The 23,362-nt window shown below is 35.5% G+C and overlaps 1 protein-coding gene across 2 annotated transcripts; it reads right to left on the bottom strand.

Annotated features, from left to right (window-relative positions):
- Nucleotides 1–311: 311 nt before the first annotated feature.
- Nucleotides 312–19,862, bottom strand: opn5 (opsin 5). 2 transcript variants are annotated; one of them, XM_048207284.1, is made up of 7 exons: nucleotides 19,455–19,862; nucleotides 16,343–16,497; nucleotides 9,794–9,913; nucleotides 5,280–5,450; nucleotides 3,203–3,456; nucleotides 2,816–3,042; nucleotides 312–2,205 (listed from the first exon to the last, which is right to left on the bottom strand). In XM_048207284.1, exons 2-7 carry the CDS (start codon nucleotides 16,464–16,466, stop codon nucleotides 2,142–2,144), a joined length of 960 nt encoding a protein of 319 aa, XP_048063241.1. In that variant the 5' UTR covers nucleotides 16,467–16,497; nucleotides 19,455–19,862; the 3' UTR covers nucleotides 312–2,141. The 2 variants fall into 2 exon arrangements, with proteins under 2 accessions (XP_048063241.1, XP_048063240.1); XM_048207283.1 differs by having other exon boundaries at nucleotides 3,122–3,456; nucleotides 19,455–19,860.
- Between the last annotated feature and the right edge of the window lie 3,500 nt (nucleotides 19,863–23,362).

Below are 23,362 nucleotides of genomic sequence, written 5' to 3'. Positions count from 1 at the left end.
GAAGAGAACAAAATGAATCTAATGCTTATTTTTTTAATTTCCTGCTGAATATATTTGGTTGTTTTATGTAATCAAAGTGCAGTCTTTAACTAATTTAACACAAAGACATCTGCGACAAAAATGCTGATATCCTCAGAGTCTGAATCAATGCGTTTTATCAGCTGACTAATGCAATGGCATTTTGAAGCTGAATGCATCAGAACAATAATAACGAAGCCCTAAAAGTAGTATGGAAGATATATGTACATATTGTGTCTCACGTTTGTGAAATTTGTTTGTCTTTGGTTAGTATCCCTCAGTCTGCCAGCTTGCCTTTCAGATCACCATTTAGATTTACAACACTTCAGCCGCCCCATTTTACATCAGTTCACATGGCAAGGCATTTTCTGGTTGTTTCTAAGTGCTCTCTGGGACCATTAGTGAAAAGCATTTTCTTAGGTTTGATAAGTAAAGCAAAATGTTATTCATAGTAGAATAGTGTATTCCTTCATTTAATGATGATTTTAAGAATTAGTTTCCTTAAAAGCTAGGTTTTTGTTAGGTTTCATCAATCCTATTCATTGACAAGCCTGTCAGATATGATTAAGAATTATAGTGTACCCATTCTGCCTAAACAAAACATGATTGGTTTACCTTTGGTTTCATTACTTTTCACTTCAGGTTCAATGTGCTGATCGTTCATACCATATTCTGTACATTATTACATCATTCATCAAGCTGATTAAAGCATATGAAAAGGCATTCATTTCAAGTATAAATTTAAACAGACCGTGAGAGGTGTGCTTTTAAAGCTATCATTGGAAAATGAAAGGTCGTTTAGTGTATTGTCTGGTGAGAGACAAGGTTGTTATTCTGGCTCCTGCGTGCTGTAAACTGCATTATGACAAGGACAACAGAAGGCAGGCAGTGAGCCATCCAGTGCATTCTCCACTTCCTGCAACTGGGGCATTGATTTGCAGGGGACGTCACCTTTCTGTCAGAAAGGCATCAAAGCATCAGAGAAAAGACGTGGGCATTATATCAAACTGCTGAAAAAAGGGATAAACTGCTGAGGGAAGTCCAAAGCCATGAGGATCAGCTAACAACAGACTGCAAGGATTTTAAGTATCTTTGGACCAGTTGTCAGAGACTCAGGAGATCATGGGGAATCTCTGGTCATTCATTCGGAACCTAACCCTGAACCCATGGAGATCCATTTGGAACCTTAAGCTTTTGTTGAGAACACCACAACGCCATTCATTCACGCCAAAGCTGAAGATAAAGTGTCTTTCATTCAAAAACATTTCTGTCTTCAGTTAGCCTACACACCAAATTGTGGTTTAAAGCATGTGTTGTTCTTCTTGGGGGGAACAACACATGATTATATCATCATTCTGCTAAATGTTTTGACTTCCAAGAAAAAAAAAAAAAAAAAAATCTGAACTATTCAATTTTGTTTATTTAGTTTTTATTACTATAGTGATAATGTGTCTATTGTACAGTATAACCAAACATCCAGTTACAACAATCTGACTGGTTGCCATTCAGGGAAAATTGTGATCTGTAGACCGTAGACTGAAACTTTAGGAGACACCTTCAATGTAATGTCTAATATATAATCATTGCACATGGCCCAAAATGATCATGCTACGTATTTTATAATAATGTAAAGAAATTCAATAGTCTCAATTAGTGCATCAGTGTCTATTCAATTTAATAAAAAATAACAATATAGATGCACTCATGTTGTGTATATTTATCTATATATCCTTGTTTATCTGTGACTCTGACCATGCTGTTTCAATGAGATATGTTTACTTACTGTTCAAAAACTAAATGAAAAAACGATAGACTGAACACAGAGTAGTATATTGGCATATTAGAGTTAAAGCAGTTTGTTTTAAACGTTGTGGTACTGTGAATGCTGGAATATAAAACAAACAACCAAAAAATATATATATAAAAATACATCATATTTACCACTTAATTCTTTTATACACAGAAAGAACAAATTAAAAGGAATTGTGTTTGCAGGGTTTGTAAAGTTGACGGCAGTAATATACAACAGCAAAGTTAGTCGGTGAATTGTTGATGTCTAAATTGCACAATAATAAATTGCCCGGTGTCCTATCACAGGCCCATTGTGAGTTCCTGTCATTTGCTCATATCTCAATTGGAACTTCATTGGCTGGTCTCTTTTTCAGGGTGGCAGAGATGGAGTAGAACCTGGGAAAAACAAGACAGCTGCATTTAATAGTGTTCAGTCAATCAGTTGTTTTCCTGCAGAATATGCTAACCAGCTAAAACCTAACCACTTGAACAGCAAAACGCATGCATCTCGACACATGTTTTAAAAGTGTTTTTTAACTGTCTTAAAAATAGGTGTCTTAACACAACTCTAATGGAACAAGAGAGACAGCGAGATGCGGCACAGCAGCAAAAAAACATCCACCCACAGTGGGACACGCATTTGCATACTGCATTTGATCCATAATATGATGATATAGCGCAGAGGAAGAATTTATGAGTATTTATAGACAATGTACCGAAGTATATAGTAAACGGAACACACTTCTTCCTAATATATATATATATATATATATATATATATATATATATATATATGTATATATATATATATATATATATATATATATATATATGTATATATATATATATATATATGTATATATATATATATATATATATATATATATATATATATATATATATATATATATATATATATATATATATATGTATATATATGTGCGTGTGTGAGAAAGAGAGATCAGAAGCCAGTTAATCCCTTATTCCTCCAGAAGGGTGCACATACCTTGAAGTCTTGTAATGTTTCTTTTTACTCCAAGAAGCACAGTTCTTCTTACAGTCAATGACTTGATATATGATTGGATTGTACATGGCAGAGGACTTGGCCAGCAAAGTTGGCACAACAGAGACAGGGATAGGCACTGAATCAGGATCTCCAAAAGCAGACACCACTGATACCACAGCATAAGGGATCCAAGCTATTAAAAACCCTGCGCAGATCAACATCGCCACCTGGAGAATGCAAACAGAACCGCATGAAATATGACATGGCATTTCCACATAGCATTTCTGATAAATGAAACACACAAACCTTAGTCAGCTTCATCTCCAGGTTGTGCTTGTTCTTATTCTGTGTGTCGAAATGAGAGACCTCTTTGGCTGAGGATTTTACCTTGAAGATGATCATGACATAGGAGAAGACGATGATGCCGGTGGGGAGGATGAGGCAGAAGAAGAGCATGCACATAACAAAGCTCTGTCCTGACACAGAGGCCTGGGCCAGCCACCAGTCCAACGTGCAGGAGGTGCCAAATGGCTCAGGTGCATAGTTGCCCCAGCCTACCACTGGCATGGTGGCCCAGAAGGCAGCATAGATCCACGTGAAAACCAAAGCGAGAAAGGCTTGACGCCGTTTGAACCATGTACCTGATGGCCAAGTAAATTCATGTTAGTCAGAACGACGGTAGAACCAGAGACAGACAGACAGACACAGACAGATATAGATATTTAGATAGATAGATAGATAGATAGATAGATAGATAGATAGATAGATAGATAGATAGATAGATAGATAGATAGATAGATAGATAGATAGATAGATAGACAAAACAACAGACACAGAATGACAGAAAGACAGACGGATAGATAGAACGACAGAGAGAATGCCAGGTAGACAGATAGATAGACACAGACAGGCAGATAGACAGACAGACAGACAGACAGATAGATAGATAGATAGATAGATAGATAGATAAATAGACAAAACAACAGACACAGAACAACAGAGAGAATGACAGACAGATGATAGAACGACAGACAGACAGATAGATAAAACGGAAGATAGATAGATAGATAGATAGATAGATAGATAGATAGATAGATAGATAGATAGACAAAACAGACACAGAACGACAGACGGATAGATAGAACGACAGAGAGAATGCCAGGTAGACGAATAGATAGACACAGACAGACAGATAGATAGACAGACAGACAGACAGATAGATAAATAGACAAAACAACAGACACAGAACGACAGACAGATGATAGAACGACAGACAGACGGATAGATAAAACGGCAGATAGATAGATAGATAGATAGATAGATAGATAGATAGATAGATAGATAGATAGATAGATAGACAAAACAGACACAGAACGACAGGCGGATAGATAGAACGACAGAGAGAATGCCAGGTAGACGAATAGATAGACACAGACAGACAGATAGATAGATAGACAGACAGACAGACAGACAGACAGACAGACAGATAGATAAATAGACAAAACAACAGACACAGAACAACAGACAGACGGATAGATAAAACGGCAGATAGATAGATAGATAGATAGATAGATAGATAGATAGATAGATAGATAGATAGATAGATAGATAGATAGATAGATAGATAGATAGATAGATAGACAAAACAGACACAGAACGACAGACGGATAGATAGAACGACAGAGAGAATGCCAGGTAGACGAATAGATAGACACAGACAGACAGATAGATAGACAGACAGACAGACAGACAGATAGATAAATAGACAAAACAACAGACACAGAACAACAGACACAGAACGACAGACAGATGATAGAACGACAGACAGACGGATAGATAAAACGGCAGATAGATAGATAGATAGACAAAACAGACACAGAACGACAGACGGATAGATAGAACGACAGAGAGAATGCCAGGTAGATGGATAGATAGACACTGACAGACAGATAGATAGATAAATAGACAAAACAATAGACACAGAACGACAGGGAGACAGATGGATAGATAAAACAACTGACAGAACGACAGACAGATGACAGAACGACAGACAGACGGATAGATAAAACGGCAGACAGACGGATAGAATGACAGACAGACAGACAGACAGAACAACAGAGACAGAACGCCAGACAGATGGATAGATAGAACGACAGAGAGAATGCCAAGTAGACAGAAAGACAGACAGATAGATAGATAGATAGATAGATAGACAAAACAACAGACACAGAACGACAGACAGACAGATAGATAGAACGACAGAGAGAATGCCAGGTAGACAGATAGATAGACACAGACAGACAGATAGATAGACAGACAAAACAACAGACACAGAACAACAGACAGAACGACAGAACAACAGAGACAGAACGCCAGACAGATGGATAGATAGAACGACAGAGAGAATGCCAAGTAGACGGACAGATAGATAGATAGATAGATAGATAGATAGATTTTTAATTACCATATCTTAAATGACAGATTTTCAAGTAGCGGTCTAAGCTGACAATCGTCATGGTAATGAGACTTCCGCATCCAAAGAAAAATCCAGCCCACCCGTAGTAGCGGCAGCCCTGCCAGCCAAACAGCCAACGATGGGCAAAACTGGACACTATGAAGAATGGCTTTCCAGTGACTGACGAAACAAATAAAAAGAACCGTGTGTCAAACAAGCCTTTAGATGAAAGAACATGTTTTTTTACAGTGAGCTCTCAGATGGCATTCCCAGAAATGTTCTCAGAAATTCAAAAGTAATGTTCTATTAATATAGGATAAATAGAGAAAGAATAACCCAATGCTTTTTCTAGCATTCACATAACCAAGGAAAAAGCTTTTAAAACATTTAAAAAAACTGGACATTTTGAATATTCTGAGAACATTCAGAAATAATTTTTTTATAACATAATGGAAACGTTAGCAAAACATCATTACAACATATTTTTTGTTAGTAGGGCCTCCCTGAGAATCGGCAGTATCCATTTTAGAGGACTATGATCTTAAAGGATTAGTCCACTTTTAAATAAACTTTTCCTGATAATTTACTCACCCCCATGTCATCCAAGATGTTCATGTCTTTCTTTCATCAGTCGAAAAGAAATTAAGGTTTTTGAGGAAAACATTCCAGGATTATTCTCCTTATCAATGGCCTCCTGCATGTCCTACGCCTTTCCTATTCTACTTATGGAAAAAAACTACACTGGCACCGCGTTCGTTCTGTAAGTAGAATAGGAAAGGCGTAGTACATACAGCGCAAGCGTTTTGAAGAATGCGGAAACCAGAAGTACGTTCAAGGTGATATTTTGTGTTTATAAATCATATACAGTTGTATTTTTTTTCGAAAATGACGATCATTTCGCTAGATAAGACCCTTATTCCTCGTCTGGTATCGTTTAAAGCCTTTGGAGCTGCACTGAAACTGTAATTTTGACCTTCAACCGTCTGGAGGCCATTGAAGTCCACTATAAGGAGAATAATCCTGGAATGTTTTCATCAAAAACCTTCATTTCTTTTCGACTGATGAAAGAAAGACATGAACATCTTGGATGACATGAGGGTGAGTAAATTATCAGGAAAAAATTATTTAAAAGTAGTGGACTAATCCTTTAACTAAACTTTGGGCCAACAAAATGTCAGATCTACTAGAGATTCTTGAAAGCCTGTCTGCTAACTGCATATGAAACACTGTTTATTCATATTCAATAATCATTCATGTTCACATGTAATTTGCATAAACAAAATAAAATCACTCCAAAAAGTCTTTCTTCCATTAGATTTCATAACTTTTTATTATTAATTAATAGATTTTGATAACTGTTTATATTTAATAGTACCCAAAATGACCTAAAATAGATCTGCAGGGATGCAGATTCCCATTAAGACTCTCTGTAGGCCTATATGTGATCTATAGTACATATGATCAAATGCAGAGGAAGAGAAGCCAGAGGTGGAAAGCATACTCTGACCCCAAGTCTGCGTAAATGTGACGCACTAAAGCAGTCTGCCATGTGCATGACTCCTGATAAAACAAAAGCCTCATTATTCTGAAATACAGCGACGCCATCCTGGCTAATAGGCGACAAGACAGAAAAGGCAGAAAGGCAGTCTCATCCAAAGGCATTTTTGAAGGAACAAAATCAATTTGATCTCCTGATGGTACACTGAAAAGTGAAAAAAATTCAATGGATATGCTGAAATTACTGTAAACAGCTCAACTGACAAGGGTGATTCTCAAGCATTTAAAAAGATAAATCATATTTGATAAATTCTCTTGTCCCTGATAAATCATATTTGATAAATTCTCCTGTCCCTGTTGTTCGACGTAATCGCTTTATTTCTGGCAGTAACTCAAAAATTACACACTCCACATTTAATTAACTGGAATGAACTTGAACGTGAGCTACATAGAAGGTCATGTGTTCTGTAAATCTTAGAAAGTGAGCTATTTCCGAGCGTAGGCTATAAAGATGATGATGACTAAACAGATTTTTATAAAATCGAATTAAATAAAAACTGGGCTGTTGGCAGCAGTTAATTCTTTAAGATATGTAATAATTATCAAGGGTCTCAACGGTCACTGCTGTTCTGAGGCAGCCACACTAAACATGCACTAGGTGGGGCTAAAGTACAAGTGTGAATACAAATTTGTTGAAGGAGAGTAAATCTTTGTAGGAAATCTAAGAGTCCCACTGAAATACCGCTACGCCCAGGTAGGCCTAAAATATTACTGATAAATCCTTGTCTGAGGATGGGGATTACTGTATACTGTCCTGAGAATAATTTTTCCTGCTAAAAATTAAACTAGCGATGCCAAAATCGTGAATTAATCGCTCTCTACAAGCATTTTTATGTCCCAGAGTTGATTTTTATTCAAACTAACAACTTTTTCCTTGTTATATGAAGGTCACATTAAACTCCCAGTCATCATTTTGTCCTTTCTAAATGTCTTTTAATCATTGCATTTAAAAAAAACTATGATCTAAACAGAGTAATCATAATTGATTTACTGTATGTATTTATTGTGTGAAAATGATATTTTACACAAATTTCGTGTTCATGTTATGTGAGTGACTGAACACTAAAGTAAGAAAAGATCACATCCAAAGGAAGTTGAAGGAAAAGATAGTCTTTACAGTAGTCAATCAAGGCAGGAATTTGATATTTTGTTAACTTTTTGTAACTTCAGGGCTTAAAATCCTGTGTATGATTGATGCAAGTGCTTTTCAATGACAGCAAATAAATCAGCCAATCATAAAGTGCTGAATATCATTGATTTACTGCCAAGTTGTTGACTCCAATCATAATGCTATACAAACTATATACTGAAAGCTGTATACAGGGCTGGACTGAGGCTAAAATTCGGCCCTGGACAAACCCAGCCCATGCGGCCCACGAGTTCCCCTGTGAATGTCTTTGCTGGGGTTAGGGCCTTAAATTGGAGTAAATTAATAAATAAAAGAAGGACAGTGACAAATAATGATGGATATTATTGAATTTACTACAAATGCAGTTAACAAATTTAATATTGCACTTTTGTCACATAGAAATTCACTTTGGCAGTAAAGCACTGATTTTCATGCCGTTAAGTAAATTTAATGCTATTAAATCCTCTCATCATTTACTCACTCTCATGTCGTTCCAAACCTGTATGACTTTCTCTCTTCTGTAAAACACAAAAGAAGATATTCTGAAGAATGTTGTCAACCAAACCATTTTGGCTAAGCTAGACCTTAAATCCAATTATTTTATTTTTTATGTTACACAGAAAGAAAGTAATTCATGTTTGTAATGACATTAGGGTGAGTAAATTATGACATTTTGGGTTGAACTACTCCTTTAAAACAATAACATTTTTAAAGAGTTAACACCTAATTTATGTAAGACACTGATATCTATCTTTCATGATGCTCTCATTGAAACAACATTTTACTTCAATTAAAATTCATTAAAAATGTCATAAAACATATTTAAATAAATAAAAACTAAAGCTTTGCCCTTATTCCATGGGATACAGGTTTTAAAGCTGTTTTGTTAAATTATCCTTTAATTGCCCCTAATGAAATTTACTATGGTTTAACTGTAAAAGCACAGGTAAAACCATGCTTCTTGGGTATATGCTTTCTAAAATAAATAACCTATAGACTGTGTAATAAAATATTGTAAGCATAGAAAAGTCTTCAGTCTTTTAAAAGTCTTTATGAAAGAAAGTGATTTATATTCCGCAATATTAAATATAAGTATGCCTAATAATAGCAGAATTTTAATAATTTCTGCCAAAACACCATATTTCTTCACTGTTAGTTGCTGCAAGGTAAATTACTATAAAGGTGGTGGTGTTGGATTGACAAGCTTGTAGTTGTGTGTATTGGCGTTTTCCAATTTACCTCGTCATGTCTTTACATGGTCGCGGCTGTTTTCAGCTAGATTCACCACCTAACCTGTAATGTTCCCATATCACACGACTGTTTTAAACTAAATTCTGAGACAAATCTGAAAGGATCAAGGCATCAAGCGACTTGCGCTGTTTATTACTTCATAGGGCGGCAGAAACGCAGTGCATGTTCGTCAGCGGCAGCGGTGAGCGGGTATTTGCCTTTTGCAGTTTCTCATGCGCTCCAATTAAAAACAAAAAACAGCACGGGAGGGGGAGGTCTCTCACACTTTGGCCTGTCAGTTCAGAAGACAAACCAATGGGCCGCTGTCCCTGCGTGATGGGCCAGTCCATGGCAAAATAAATAAATAAAATAAAATAAAATAAATAAATAACCTTTTATCGGCCCCAAAGTGCGTCGGCCCACCGGGAAAATATCCGGTATGCCAGATTACCAGTCCAGCCCTGGCTGTATATTTTCAACACACAATCAAATAAAATCTTATATACAACCCTTTCAGATATATAACACATAATTTCAATGTTTGAAAAAGCACATATGACAGACTAAGACATCATTAGCAGCATGATATCAAGTCATTTAAACTCACCTGATATGCCAAAATCGAATACAGCTAGATTCAGTGTCATGAATTCTGGCGGCTTTAATTTGGTCTTGCGTTTGGCGGTCGTGTATATGACATAACCATTTCCAGTGGCTGACAAGATACCTGTAAAAACATAAGACAAAATGTAATACTGTATGTTTGATCGGATGCTGTTTTTACCGCCAAGTTGTTTGAGGGTTGTGTATTTCTTGAAATACAAAGACAGCACATTAAGACTCCTGTTGTAACACAGAGAACTAATAAGAGTCAAAGGTTATTGGTTTTTCTATTTCTCAGGGAAAGGGTGAAAAAAGGTCACCATAATGAAAGAGCAGTGTGACAATTGCTATTTTTTTTTTTTTTTGTTAGAGCCACATACATTCAAACAACCCAATGATTCCACTCATGGTATTCATTTTTTCTCCCTTTATGACCTGGATTATATGCTGCAAGTATGTGCCTTCTATTTTTATTAAACCAGGAAGGGCTTTGAAAGTGTCATAATATTGAATTCAATAAAACATGAATTACTCCTAAATCTTATGTGCAATTCATAATGTCCATGAACATCAGATTTCCAATACAGAGAATATTGTGTGCTCCACATAATTTCACATTTTGGCCTGTTATGTCAGCTGACTGATGCACCATATCAGAGAAGACAGTTTATTTCATGTGACTATTCAATGAACTCTTTCACTTTCCTCATATGATCATGAATCAATGTGAATGGATCACACACATTAATATTACTAACAGAAAACATTGTTTCTACAGTTTGTGTTCTTAAACAGACAGTCCATCCATAAATGAAAACACTGTTGTTGCCCAAAAGTCGTGAACTAAAAACTGAACGGAACATACTGTAACTGACATTTGTTGATTTGTATGTGTTTTCGGACTAAATGTCCATGAAACACCTTCTGACTGTTCCCTTAACATAAGTGGAGGAGAACAGACTGTGTGAAATACAGTGAGGAAGAACTATTGATTCAGTCTTTTGATTGAAACACACATCTTTCAGGTCAAATGAGACACAGTGTCACAATAAAAGAGGGATGCAACATCCTTTTGAGCATCTCCTTGACACCATGGTCACTGATGGAGAACTGTGGAATAAATAAAATTGTGCTGAACAAAAAAGAATAATCAAATTATGTGTTTCAAAAGCGTACTGCACAAAAGACAGACATGGAGTTGGCAAAACCTGAATTATTTAAAAAAACAAATAAAACACTATGCAGATTGGACATAAATTCTCTTGGAGAGGTCATGTCAGTATTATAAACAATTAAAAACTGGCCAAAATGTAAAAAATGTTTATTCAGGTTTGTAGGGAAATTTGTAAAAAGAGTAAAATGTAAAAAAAAAAAAAAAAAAAAAAACCTACACTCAATAATGCATTTGCAATTCATAAAGGCAAAATGCAAAAATTAGTTTAGCAAAAACGGTAACACTTTACAATAAGGTCTCATTTGTTAACATGAACTAACAATGAGCAATACATTTGTTAAAGTATTTATTAATCTTTGTTAATGTTAGTTAATAAAAATCCAGCTAAATCCATTAACTAATGTTAACAAATACAACATTTGATTTTAATAATGTATTATTGTTGAAATTAACATTAACTAAGATTAATAAATGCTGAAATATTGTTAATTCTTAGTTCATGTTAACTAAAGTAGTTAACTAATGAAACCTTATTGTAAAGTGTTACCGCAAAAAATTATAAGGTTTTGAATCAAAAGTCCAAAAGAATATGTTGCCGTTTTTTGCTGTTTTATGATTTTTTTTTTTTTCACACTATTTGTATTTTCCTGAAAACCCTATAACAATGTGCCTGCCTATAATATGTCAAAACGCTTTTAATAAACTAAAACTCTATTTTTTTTCCTGCTGCAATAATTGTGCAAATGTTTAATAGATTTTTTTCTGGTAACCAATACATCTATATGTGCCTACAGAGAAACTGACATCAAAAACATTCAGGGGTGCCACAGTATCCCCAATAAATATTTGTTCTAAAATGCTCTAGATGACACCACTCAACACGAACTCCCCTACATGACAGACAGAGGATGACATTTCAATGACACCATGAGTGGATTGAACATGTCATCCTCAGTGACAACAGCAAGGCAATACGGTATCTGTCAGGTTTTAACAAATAAAGGGGAAAGCAGGTTTTTACGCAAGTCATTTTTTGGTTCTTGCTTATAAATCGAACATGTTTAGTCTTCTGCATCATTAACATTTCATTTAGAAGGAATTAAATACATGAAGGCAAATGAAACATTCATAACCAGGGCTGTTGCTAGAGGGTAGAAAGGTGGTAATGACCAAGGGGGACCCACAACAACAACCTCCACCAGGACCCCGGATACCCTAGCTACAGCCCTGTTCATAACACTTTGGTTACGTTCACACTGTCAGTCCAAATCAGAATAAAAGAAGTATGCATATTTGGCGCGCTGTCCGAGGACAGGGCTCTGAGCTCAGTATTTTGGCCCGAACCCAGATTACTCCCCCCGTATCCCTGGCTGTGATAAGAACCAGCCAAGAGTGAGGAGTCGGGGTGGCAGAGGGATGCTATATATGCCTCCTCTTGTGCTGATTGGATAGATCATTTGAACGTGTTCTTCCTGAACTTTGTTAATAAAACATAATATCACAACTGTTCAGATCCGATTTGGTTTCTATTGCAATGACGTTGCGTTGGTAGGTATACGGCGAAAACTACAACCGCAACATGGAGGGGTTGGCAATGCAGATGTTGTCTCATTTACAACATGCATATGCTGTGCTTTTTTTACGTGCCCATGTTAACAGGTTAGAGCGTTCACACTGCACACCAATGTGGTCTGACAATGCATTCCAGGAGCGGTGCATATGCAGCAGTGCAGCGATCGCAAAGCTGACAGTACATTGTTAAAAAAAAAACATGGTTTCACAAGTTCATGCTTACAAATAATCAGATATATCGATTTTTTTTGGTGTGCTGTCCAAGGAGAGGGCTCTGAGCTCGGTATTTTGGCTCGAACCCAGAGTACTCCCCATGTATTTCTGGTTAGGAAAGTAACCAGGTGAGAGTGAGGATACAGGGTGGTGGAGGGATGCTGAAAACTGTCGAGAAACATAGATGAGTCAACTGCACAACTTGTCTACCTAATCAGCTGCTTGAGTGGACACCTATATATATATATATTCATATTGAGTGGTGTCCACTCAAGCAGCTGATTAGGTAGACAAGTTGATTGCTGATTGCAGACTGCTGGTTGGAATGACATGATTATTAGTTAAATCATTGAACATGTTACCCCTGAACTTTAATAAAACATGATTTGACACGAAAATGTAGTAATTTCACCATAAATGCATATAATTTAAACTCTACTGTTTCAGTCAACACATGGCTTTTTGCCTATATAGTAAAACTACACCTTATCATTTTGTCAATTGTAAGTTTTAATTTAAAATATTTGTGATTTTAATATGTATATGTTTAAATGTTTTGCCACTTGCTTGAGCAACATAATGTAATCTCTTGAAGTAATTCATTGAATAGGCTTGGGTTGTTTAAATTTAGTGCATTTAAACATGAATATGTCTATGAAATATTATATAACTGTACTGTGTACAAACAGAAAAAAATCATTTTCAGTAACAAATTTTGGATTTTAAATAAAAATAATGAACAAATGTAGTGTTTGTGGTATACAGTCACGGATCAGCTGCGCACTGCAAATGCATCATATGTGAAAGCACATGAGCCCGTGATGCTTCTGCACCGCTTACGTACTGTATACGCACTGCAAACAGAATATGTGTGAACTTGGCGTGAGGCAGCGGCAGAAACATAGGAGGCTTGTATGTGCGGCTTTATTCCGTGCTGTCGTCTCCACCGGTTTCAGAACATATCTCCGTTATTTTGTCATTTTCTGTTCATCCAGCACTTTGCAACAACACAACCTTGTTTCTGCAGCGACTTTCAGCATGTTTCCTATAACAACGTCTGATGTTTATGTTTTACGTGGCATGGAAAAATTCACATAAATCACTCGAAATGCAATTAGAGCAGTCAGATTGAAACAGATTTCCACAAATGCGATTTGAATAGGATTTTAAACCACATGTGAATGTAGTTTGAAATGGACTAGCACATTTTATGTGATTTTTTTTCCCGTACGCACTTGCTAAATCTGATTGGATTTCAAAAATCAGATTTGGGCTGACAGCCTGAACGAGGCTCTAGTATCCTTAACTGAAATAGCTCTATCATGTGCTTACATATTTTATATGTACATATAAGCTACTATTGTTAACCAGTACAAAACATTCTCAGGTCAAACACTAGACCTATGCTTTGAATATTGATAGTCTCAGAGCACATTAAAGGGTTAGTTCACTCAAAAATGAAAATAATGTCATTTATTACTCGCTCTCATGTCGTTCCACACCCTTAAGACCTTCGTTAATCTTCAGAATGCAAATTACAATATTTTTGATTAAATCTGATGGCTCAGTGAGGCCTGCATAGCCATCCATGACATTTTCTAATATTGAATATTTTTGGTGCGCCAAAACAACAATATAACGAATTATATAGTGATGGCCGATTTCAAAACACTGCTTCATTAAGCTTTTAGAGCGTTATGAATCAGCATGTCGAATCATGATTCGGATCGCGTGCCAAACAGCTGAAATCACGTGACTTTGGCACTCCGAACTGCTGATTCGACACACTGATTCATAACGCTCCGAAGCTTAAAGGGATAGTTCACCCAAAAATGAAAATTTGACGTTTATCTGCTTACCCCCAGGGCATCCAAGATATATGTGACTTTGTTTCTTCAGTTGAACACAAATGATGATTTTTAACTGCAACCGTTGCCGTCTGTCAGCCGTATAATGCAAGTCAATGGTCACACAATCTATAAGAGTCAATAAACATGCACAGACAAATCCAAATGAAACCCTGCGGCTCGTGACGGCACATTGATGTCCTAAGACACAAAACGATCAGTTTGTGCGAGAAACCGAACAGTATTTATATAATTTTTTACCTCTAATACACCACTATGTCCAACAGCGTTCAGCAATCGCTTGGTGAGGTCTGATTGCGCTCTGACAGCGGCAGTGATGTCTAGCACTCATTGAAGTATATGTGCGAGACATCACTGCTGTTGTCAGAGCGCGATCAGACCTCACCAAGTGATTGCTGAACGCTGTTGGACATAGTGGTGTATTAGAGGTAAAAAGTTATATAAATATTGTTCGGTTTCTCGCACAAACTGATCGTTTTGTGTCTTAGGACATCAATATGTCGTCACGAGCCGCAGGGTTTAATTTGGATTTGTCTGTGCGTGTTTATTGACTCTTATAAATTGTGTGACCATTGACAATCGCATTATTTTAATGACAGACATCAACGGTTGGAGTTAAAAATCATCATTTGTGTTCTACTGAAGAAACAAAGTCACCTACATCTTGGATGCGCTGGGGGTAAGCAGATAAACATCAAATTTTCATTTTTGGGTGAACTATCCCTTTAATGAAGCAGTGTTTTGAAATCGGCCATCACTATAGTAGTCATTATTTTGTTTTTTTGGCACACTAAAAATATTCTCGTGGCTTTATAATATTAATATTGAACCACTGTACTCACATAAACTGATTTAAATACGTTTTTTGTACATTAATGCATCTTGAGAGAGGAAATGTCATTGCTGGCTATAAAGGCCTAACTGAGCCATCGGATTTTAACTAAAATATTTTAATTTGTGTTCCGAAGATGAATGAAGGTCTTACGGGTGTGGAACGGCATGAGGGTGAGTAATAAATGACATTATTTTCATTTTTGGGTGAACTAACCCTTTAACACACCACAAACAAGACAAAAAATATGATATGGTAATATATGGAGTTTTAAATAAAAAGGCATTTTTAAAAAACCATATCATCAGTGAAATAAATATGTATGCTAGGTGTGGATTCTTCCAATACACTGGACTTGCTGGAGAATGATGAGGCAATAATGAATATTTGAGAGCCAAAGGTGCAAAAACTTACCCGGTTCTCATTAAATTATGCAATAATGAGAAAAAAAAATGTCTGGGTTTCTCTGTGAATGGTCAAATGAAATCCATCAATTCATAAAGCAGAATCTTTTCTTTTTGGCAACAGTGCACACATATTTATAAAAACAGGCTCCATGTTCAGTTATGTTACAGTCTTTGTGCATCATTCATAATCAACCATCAGGGTTTGGACCATTGCTTTAAAGATTATTAAGTCAGTGTGTCTACTCCCAAGACTGTTCATTAGCTATGTGTAGCCTTTACAACGCATAGTTAAAATTGGTTCTCAAAAAGTGAAACTTTATCAAATAAACAAGAAATAAGTACAATCATACCCTCTAAAAATTCCAGACATTCTGCTATAACCTAATTTAAAAATTTGAATTCAAGCTCATCACTGATCATATCAATCACAATTCACATGATGCTTGCAAAAAACTCTTCCACATGAACGTCCGCATTGTACACTTACCAATGATAAGGATGTAGAACGCCGCCACTATGTCTGCCTCCTTGGACAGCTTGGAGGCAAAGGGATCCCCTAGAAGAAGGTAATGTGGGACGTAGCCCGAGGGGATGGAGGTGTCATTCTCCATTAGGGCCTTACTGAGGAGTGTGATTAATTTCCTGCAGAATAAAAAAAACTAAAATATTAAAATTAAAAGCTTAAACAGAGAAGTCTTTGAACTCAGTTTGTGACATAAGCTCGAGGGCAGCCATCCCCAACAGCTTGACGGTTCAAAAACCTCCTGCCAATGTTCTGACTCTCCAAATTAATCTCTACAAACCCTGTCATCTCTTATCGGCTACTGGACGTGAAGACACTCCCTTCATATCAGAAATCAATACATTGAGTCAAAGCGCACTCCTATGCAAAATGTTCTCGTGTAAGGAAAAGAATGAAAGACATAATCACATAAATCACATAAATGATTATCTTTTACAAATTGAATGCCTTTGAGACAGTGGTGAAATAATGACATAGAAATAAGACATGACTCAGACCTGCTAGCATGTCATTTTGTCAGCAGCTCCTCAGCAGGAACTAGAGCTATTTCCAAGGGTTAACGACAGGTCCTCTAACAATCTGCAATTTAGCGCCACATTAGACGCGTTTCACTACCATAGATGAGTTCTACATACATTTATAGAGATATTACTGGGCAATGCTGTAACTGATGTCTGTCCAAATGATTACCTTTAACAATTTAGCGAAAGCTTCTCTTTCCATGTTTCAAGTCATTTAATTGGACATAGTTCTGGGATAAATAAGTGTTTTTGTGTTTGTGATATTTGCACCTACATCCATCTGTCCTACTTACACATTTTCAAAAAGTTTTCTTCACAGAACATAAAAGAAACACTGCAGAAATCAAGAAAGCCAGATAAAACCATTGATCTGGATGGTGGAGGGTGACCATAATTGTTCAGCAAAAGATGTACTTTTACAGATATATTGTTTGGTTTGGCATTTAGAGGTTTTGCTTTTATTACTTTTATTTAGACTACTAAAGACTGCTTCACAGGGCTGTCCTTCCCAGGTGAAAAAAAAGTACATTTCTATAATATACTTAAAGTGCTATATTTTCGTGAACTAATTTTGTACTTAATATACTAAAAATTATTCTTTAGTACTTCTTAAGATCATCTTAAGAACATCTAAGTGTACTCAACTGTGCTATTTTGAGGCAGCATGAAATATGAACTAAAATGTGCTTTTAATATACTATCTCTGTATTTAAAAAATGTATTTAGATACCACTTATAGTACATTTGAACCCATAGTGTACTACAAGTGGTAACTAAATTTATTTTTTAAATACAGAGATAGTATATTGAAAGCACATTTTAGTTCATATTTCATGCTGTCTCAATAGCACATTTGAGTACACTTAGAAGATGATCTTAAGTAGTACTAAAGAAGAATTTTTAGTATATTAAGTATAAAAATAGTGAGCAAAAATAGAGCACTTTAAGTACATTATATAAAGAAGTGTACTTTTTTTTCACCTGGGTTGAGATGTTGACTTTTTTAACATTTTATTTAACATTGTAAAAATCTTAATTTTGGAAATAAATCAAAGACAAGTGTCAGAACATTTACATTTTGTTCAGAAGGGAGTTTTGAAGACATAAAGTACATCTGGGTTCTGATGTAACCTCGGTTCCCTTTCATCATTGAACAATCTGCTACGTCAAGATTTACACAATCGCTTTTGTAGAGAAGGCATTTCCCACCAGGCATTTTAGGAGATATTAAAGTAGAACAGATTACTAGTACAAGTGACATAACTCACAATAACTGCTTCCCAGTGCAGTAAACATGCACTTGATTTTGTAGCATTGTCACATATACTTGCCTCCAATATATAGATTGTTTTTCCAAAAGGGTGAAATCACATCAAAAGAATGCTATTACTTGACAGAGTGGCAAATAATACCTGGCAAAGCCTTTAAACCTTTATACAGCTGAAGACAATGAATCACTAATCTAAATCCAATTGAAAACGAGCTCAAAAGGAAACAGTAAAGAACTGAGATTTGCTTTCAACACACTGTTAGTCACTTTAACGCTTCTAGTGGATTTATGGATAACAAACAGTAGGCTCAACTTAATGAGCATTCACTATACTCTCTGGTGACGCAGCTTTTGAAATCATCTCCCGGGAGATCAGAGATGATGCTGCATCCTGCCACTTCAGAATTGTGAAAATGTGTGAGTTACTAAACCATGAATCTCCTCCCCCAGATAGGTTTTATAAAACAATAACATTTCTTAAAATAGACTTAAGTTCTAAGAGATATATCTTGATGCGTGCAATAATCATTTCAAAGCTGCAGTTAGTTTTTGAGATCCATTCATAAAAAAGAGTCCATTGTGCATTGTGCCTCTTAGACCTCTTAACAAGAGAAGTGTGACTTGCTATAAAAGCAGAGAATGATAACCATTCCTTTGTTGCGTGTTTTGCTATAGTGCACATCTGACTGATGTAATGGCTAGTCTGGCTGCACATCAAACGTTTAATGCTTTTGTCAAAGTTGAAATAGAGAACATTGAGACATTGTTAACAGATGATGTTCATTAATTTAATAACAATGTATTTCTGCTAAATCTATTTCAAACAAATTGTAATGCAATGTATTGTACTGACATCTTTAATCAGAGTGTCTGGGGATCCATCTATTACCAAACCAAAGCTGTCAGTCATCCAATCAGTTATTCTCCGTTATTCTCTGTTATTCTCCTTCAGTAATAAACATGCACTATTTATTGGCCAGTTCAGCTGAAATTACAACGAAGAACCCAATATTAAACATGGAATTGTACAGGAGACTATGAGCTAATTTAAAAATAATAATAATAATAATAATTAAAAAAAAAAAATCAAAAAAATCAAACCATTATTAAAGTTTAAACAACAATGCTAAGGATTCATGTGCAACTTTTGACAATTTTTAGGCATTTTGTGTCACAACATTATTTAGTGCTCACACAAAATCAGTAAAACATGTGCACGCAACACAATAACAAACGCCACTAATGAAATGGTGCAACTAATGTTTACTGAAAAACAAACGCTTACCTTGCTATGGCTCTTTAACCATTCCGAGGGATTTGAGCACTTTTCTCCAGTCTGGAAATTATCTTAAAATTGAGTTGGTAACTTCTCCATAATCCACGTTTGTACTGCGCCGGTAATGTTTCCGTCTGTTATTAAACGCTTCAGTTGAGGGGCTGTCGGTCTGGCTTCTTCTGCGCTCTCTCTCTCTCTCTCTCTCTCTCTCTCTCTCTCTCTCTCTCTCTCTCTCTCTCTGATGATGATGATGATGATTATCTCAGCACGGTCTTCCAGAGTGCTGTTAAACTTAACTGGGGAAAGCAATGAGCGATAATTTACTAGAATAGCCCTCAGATTATTAAGATATAGAGTGACTGGTCAGTGTGTGGCGGCTCAGAAATCCATACGGTTTTCTTCACTCTTGGCTGTGTAGCAGAAGATTCGGTAAAGCTCCGCCTTCTTTATGTGATAGATCTGTCAATCAAGCAATCATGTGGTAATAACACACGTAGATAAATCATAGGGATGAATTAAAATAATGACATTGGATTAAAATAGTGTAACTTGTTACAAGTAAATGGGTATTTTTTTATCAAATGAAATGTATAAGCTAGGAAAAAAAAAAAAAAAAAACTTTAAATCAACTTTGAAAGTTTGAGTTCACTTATCATTGTAAATAAACTGTACTTGCCACAGTGTTTTGAGTGAAATTATTCTTTTATTTTAAGGAAACATTTACTTCTAAATAATAAATAAATAAATATAGCAAGCAATTTCTTCTCCAAGCAATTTCTTCTCTTTTAGATTTTTGGAATACACACTTTTAAATCTGAATATCTTGCAGTTATCTGCTAGTTAGAAACAGCAAAAAAAAAACAAAAAAAAAACATGCTAAATACACTTACATTTTTAACAGCAAAAGCAATTTGTAACACATAGGAGTGGTTTCCCAGACAGAGATTAAGCCTAGTCCAGGAATAAAATGGCCTTTTAAGCCAGATTAACAGAAATGTTTTCTCTGTCATGGTTTAAAATAGTCCTAGACTTAGTCTAGTCCAGAGTTTAATAAGCTGATTTCCTGGAGGAAGACTAGAGCTACTCCAGGACTAAATTGAGGTTTAACTTCAGATTAACGTTGTGTTTCAAAGAAGACACATGTATTTCTTGTGATTGCTTCATGTTAAATTGACTTGAAATGTAGAACTCACTTGAAGTTTTCATTTTGAAATAACATTTCAGTCAAGTAACCCAATCAAACAGGACTTTCACTTCCCATTATGCTTTGCACCGGGCTGAAGTGGGAGAGTAAATCTTGAAAAAGTGTTATTTTATGCATTTTTTAGAAAGATGAGAATATGGAGAGACTTCTTACTGTTTAATGTTCTATTATGTCAAAGTTTTTATGTTTATATTTTTTGGAGATTACCGTTTTGGTGAAGTGTAGAGCTTGTGTTTGGATTGAGGACCTGCTAACAAGAATTGTCTATTTTATATAATGAAGCAACCACTATAGTAGTGCTTTAGATCAAACCAGCCCATTTCTACCAAATCAATTTCTATCAAACTGAACTGTTTAGACTGCCAACACCAATTATCACGTTTAAATAGTTATGTTTAGTTTGTTGCTATGTAAAGGACAAAACAAAAGCATTAATTTTTTATTATTATTGCAGTCTTCTTCTGCTGCCATTGTTTTCCTTGGATTTGCTTCTCAGTTCCGTGCAATTTTAAGCTTTTCTTGATTCATTCCATGTTTTCTAGGCAACCTCTCTCATGCTAATTCAGATTAGCGCAGTTGGTTTTAAATTAATCTAGTTTATTTTAATTCAGGACTCCATAGTCCAGGTTTTAGTAATCTGTACTTAATCTGTGTTTCAGAAAGCCATTTTTTAAGACACGATTAACTATTCTAGATTAAGGCCTATCCTGTCTAAATTTAAACCCTGTTAAATTTAAACCCCGTCCTGTCCTGTAGTGCACAAACTATAGAAAACATAGTTGTTTGATAGCAAGTTTATTTTTTAATGCTATAGCCACAACCTAAACACAAGCTCCAATGGTAACCTGCAAACTCCAACAACAGAAACTCATCTAACCCCAACACAACAGAATAATAAACCTTAACAAGTCTCCTAACATTTTCACTTTTCTCAAAATAGCCTAAATGAAACAATTCTGACATTTACTCTCCCAGTTCAGTCTCATGGAAACATGTTGGCAACTGGAAATCCCCTGCCCAATTTTAGGCCTGGACAAAAAATGAAATTGCATTTTGATTTGAAGCAAGTGGTTTAAGTTAAACCAACAAGAAATCATTTTAATGTAAATTAAACATTCTTTAATTTTAAAGTCATGACAAACCCATATGCACCTTTTTATTATGTAATTATGTAAAATCCAAATAAGCTTTACATAATTGGAAAGGGTTTAAACAATGTTTTCATGCCTGTTCAATGAACCATAAGCAGCTATTGCACATGCACCTGTGGAACATTCCTTAAGACACTAACAGTTAACATGGAGATGACAACTAAAGTCACAGTTCCAATAACACTAAAGAGACATTTCTACTGACTTTGAAAAACACCAGAAAGATGCCCACAGTCCTTGATCACCTGCGTGAACATGCCATAGACCTGCTGCAGGGAGGCACGAGGACTGCAGATGTGAACAGAGCAATAAACTGCAATGTCCTTAATGTAAGATGCCTAAGACAGTGCTACAGGCAGTGATTGTTCTTGCAGTGCCAAACCACATGTAACCATATGTCCTTCCAGATGTGTGCGAGAACTTGCAAGTACCATAGTGGAAGAGTGCACTGTAAAACTCAATAAGTTAAGAATACTCAAAACATTTAAGTACATTTATTTATAATTATAACTTCAAAACAAATTAAGTTAAAAAAAAAAAAAAAGTAAGTTAGTATAACCTAAAATTTTTGTGACAATTCAGGCGGGGCCAAGAGATGTGGAAGTGGAGCAAGGCCAGTCCCTTCGCTCCAACAGTTCTCAGACTCGCCCAACTCATCATAATGTTAATTATACACAGTTCATTTAAACATCGCATTCAGATCTTGGTTAAATGTTAGATAGAAAATAACGCTATTGTAATTATCAAAGAGAATGTCATTATATACTTACATGTATATAATCAAACAACATACAGTATATGTGGTCTTAAAAGTTTTGCAGCCCATCCTCAACCTCACCACACACTGTAAAAAAAATCCCGTTGTTTCTACGGAAAAATACCGGCAGCTGTGGTTACCAGAACAATACTGTAAAAATGACATCAAACCGTAAACATACTTACGGAGTTACATGTGAATTTTACATTTTAAATATGTATATTTAACATTGGATTTCAGTACACTGTAAAAAAAATCCCAGTAAAATTTACGGTAAAATAACATATTTCATTAACTGATATAATGTTAATTTACCAGCCTAATGAAGTACTAATATCTGTTTTGTATATTTATAATACACTGACAGTCACCAAACACAGTGGTGATAAGAGTCACATGATGAATCAAAGTTTTCCACAAGCTGAGGAGGATAATACTAATATATAGAAGGTGCACACAGTGTCATTCACACACACACTAAACACCATCATGGTAACATGCATGAAATTTTAAAAATGCAATAAACATTAATTTAACAACATTAGATGTAACATAAAACCTCAATGTGCATAACTGATTAGAAAAACATGAGAAAAACTAAGAAGAAACAGAGTTATTTCAATGAAAATATATCAAATGTGAAGTGTCACGCAGGGAATTGTGGGAATGTCAATTTACGGTTTTTCACTGTAAATTTTACAATGAATTGTTATTTTTCACTTTCAAAAACTGTGAATTTAACGGTATTTTACCGTAAAATTACATTAAATGTACCGTTAGATCTATTACAGTTATTCACCGTATA

The sequence above is a fragment of the Megalobrama amblycephala genome, linkage group LG11, assembly GCF_018812025.1.
Source record: "Megalobrama amblycephala isolate DHTTF-2021 linkage group LG11, ASM1881202v1, whole genome shotgun sequence".
Lineage (NCBI taxonomy): Eukaryota > Metazoa > Chordata > Actinopteri > Cypriniformes > Xenocyprididae > Megalobrama > Megalobrama amblycephala.
The sequence above is the reverse complement of the archived record's forward strand: the minus strand, read 5'-3'. Positions and strand labels throughout refer to the sequence as shown.

Excerpts from the sequence above, each read along its gene's own strand:
- opn5 (XM_048207283.1), bottom strand. The coding sequence starts at position 16,466 with ATGGAGAATGACACCTCCATCCCCTCGGGCTACGTCCCACATTACCTT. Across the intron at positions 3,457-5,279 it reads AATCTGTCATTTAAGATATG|GTACATGGTTCAAACGGCGT; the intron begins GTAATTAAAAAT and ends CTTGGCCATCAG. Across the intron at positions 2,206-2,815 it reads AAACATTACAAGACTTCAAG|GTTCTACTCCATCTCTGCCA; the intron begins GTATGTGCACCC and ends TGTTTTTCCCAG.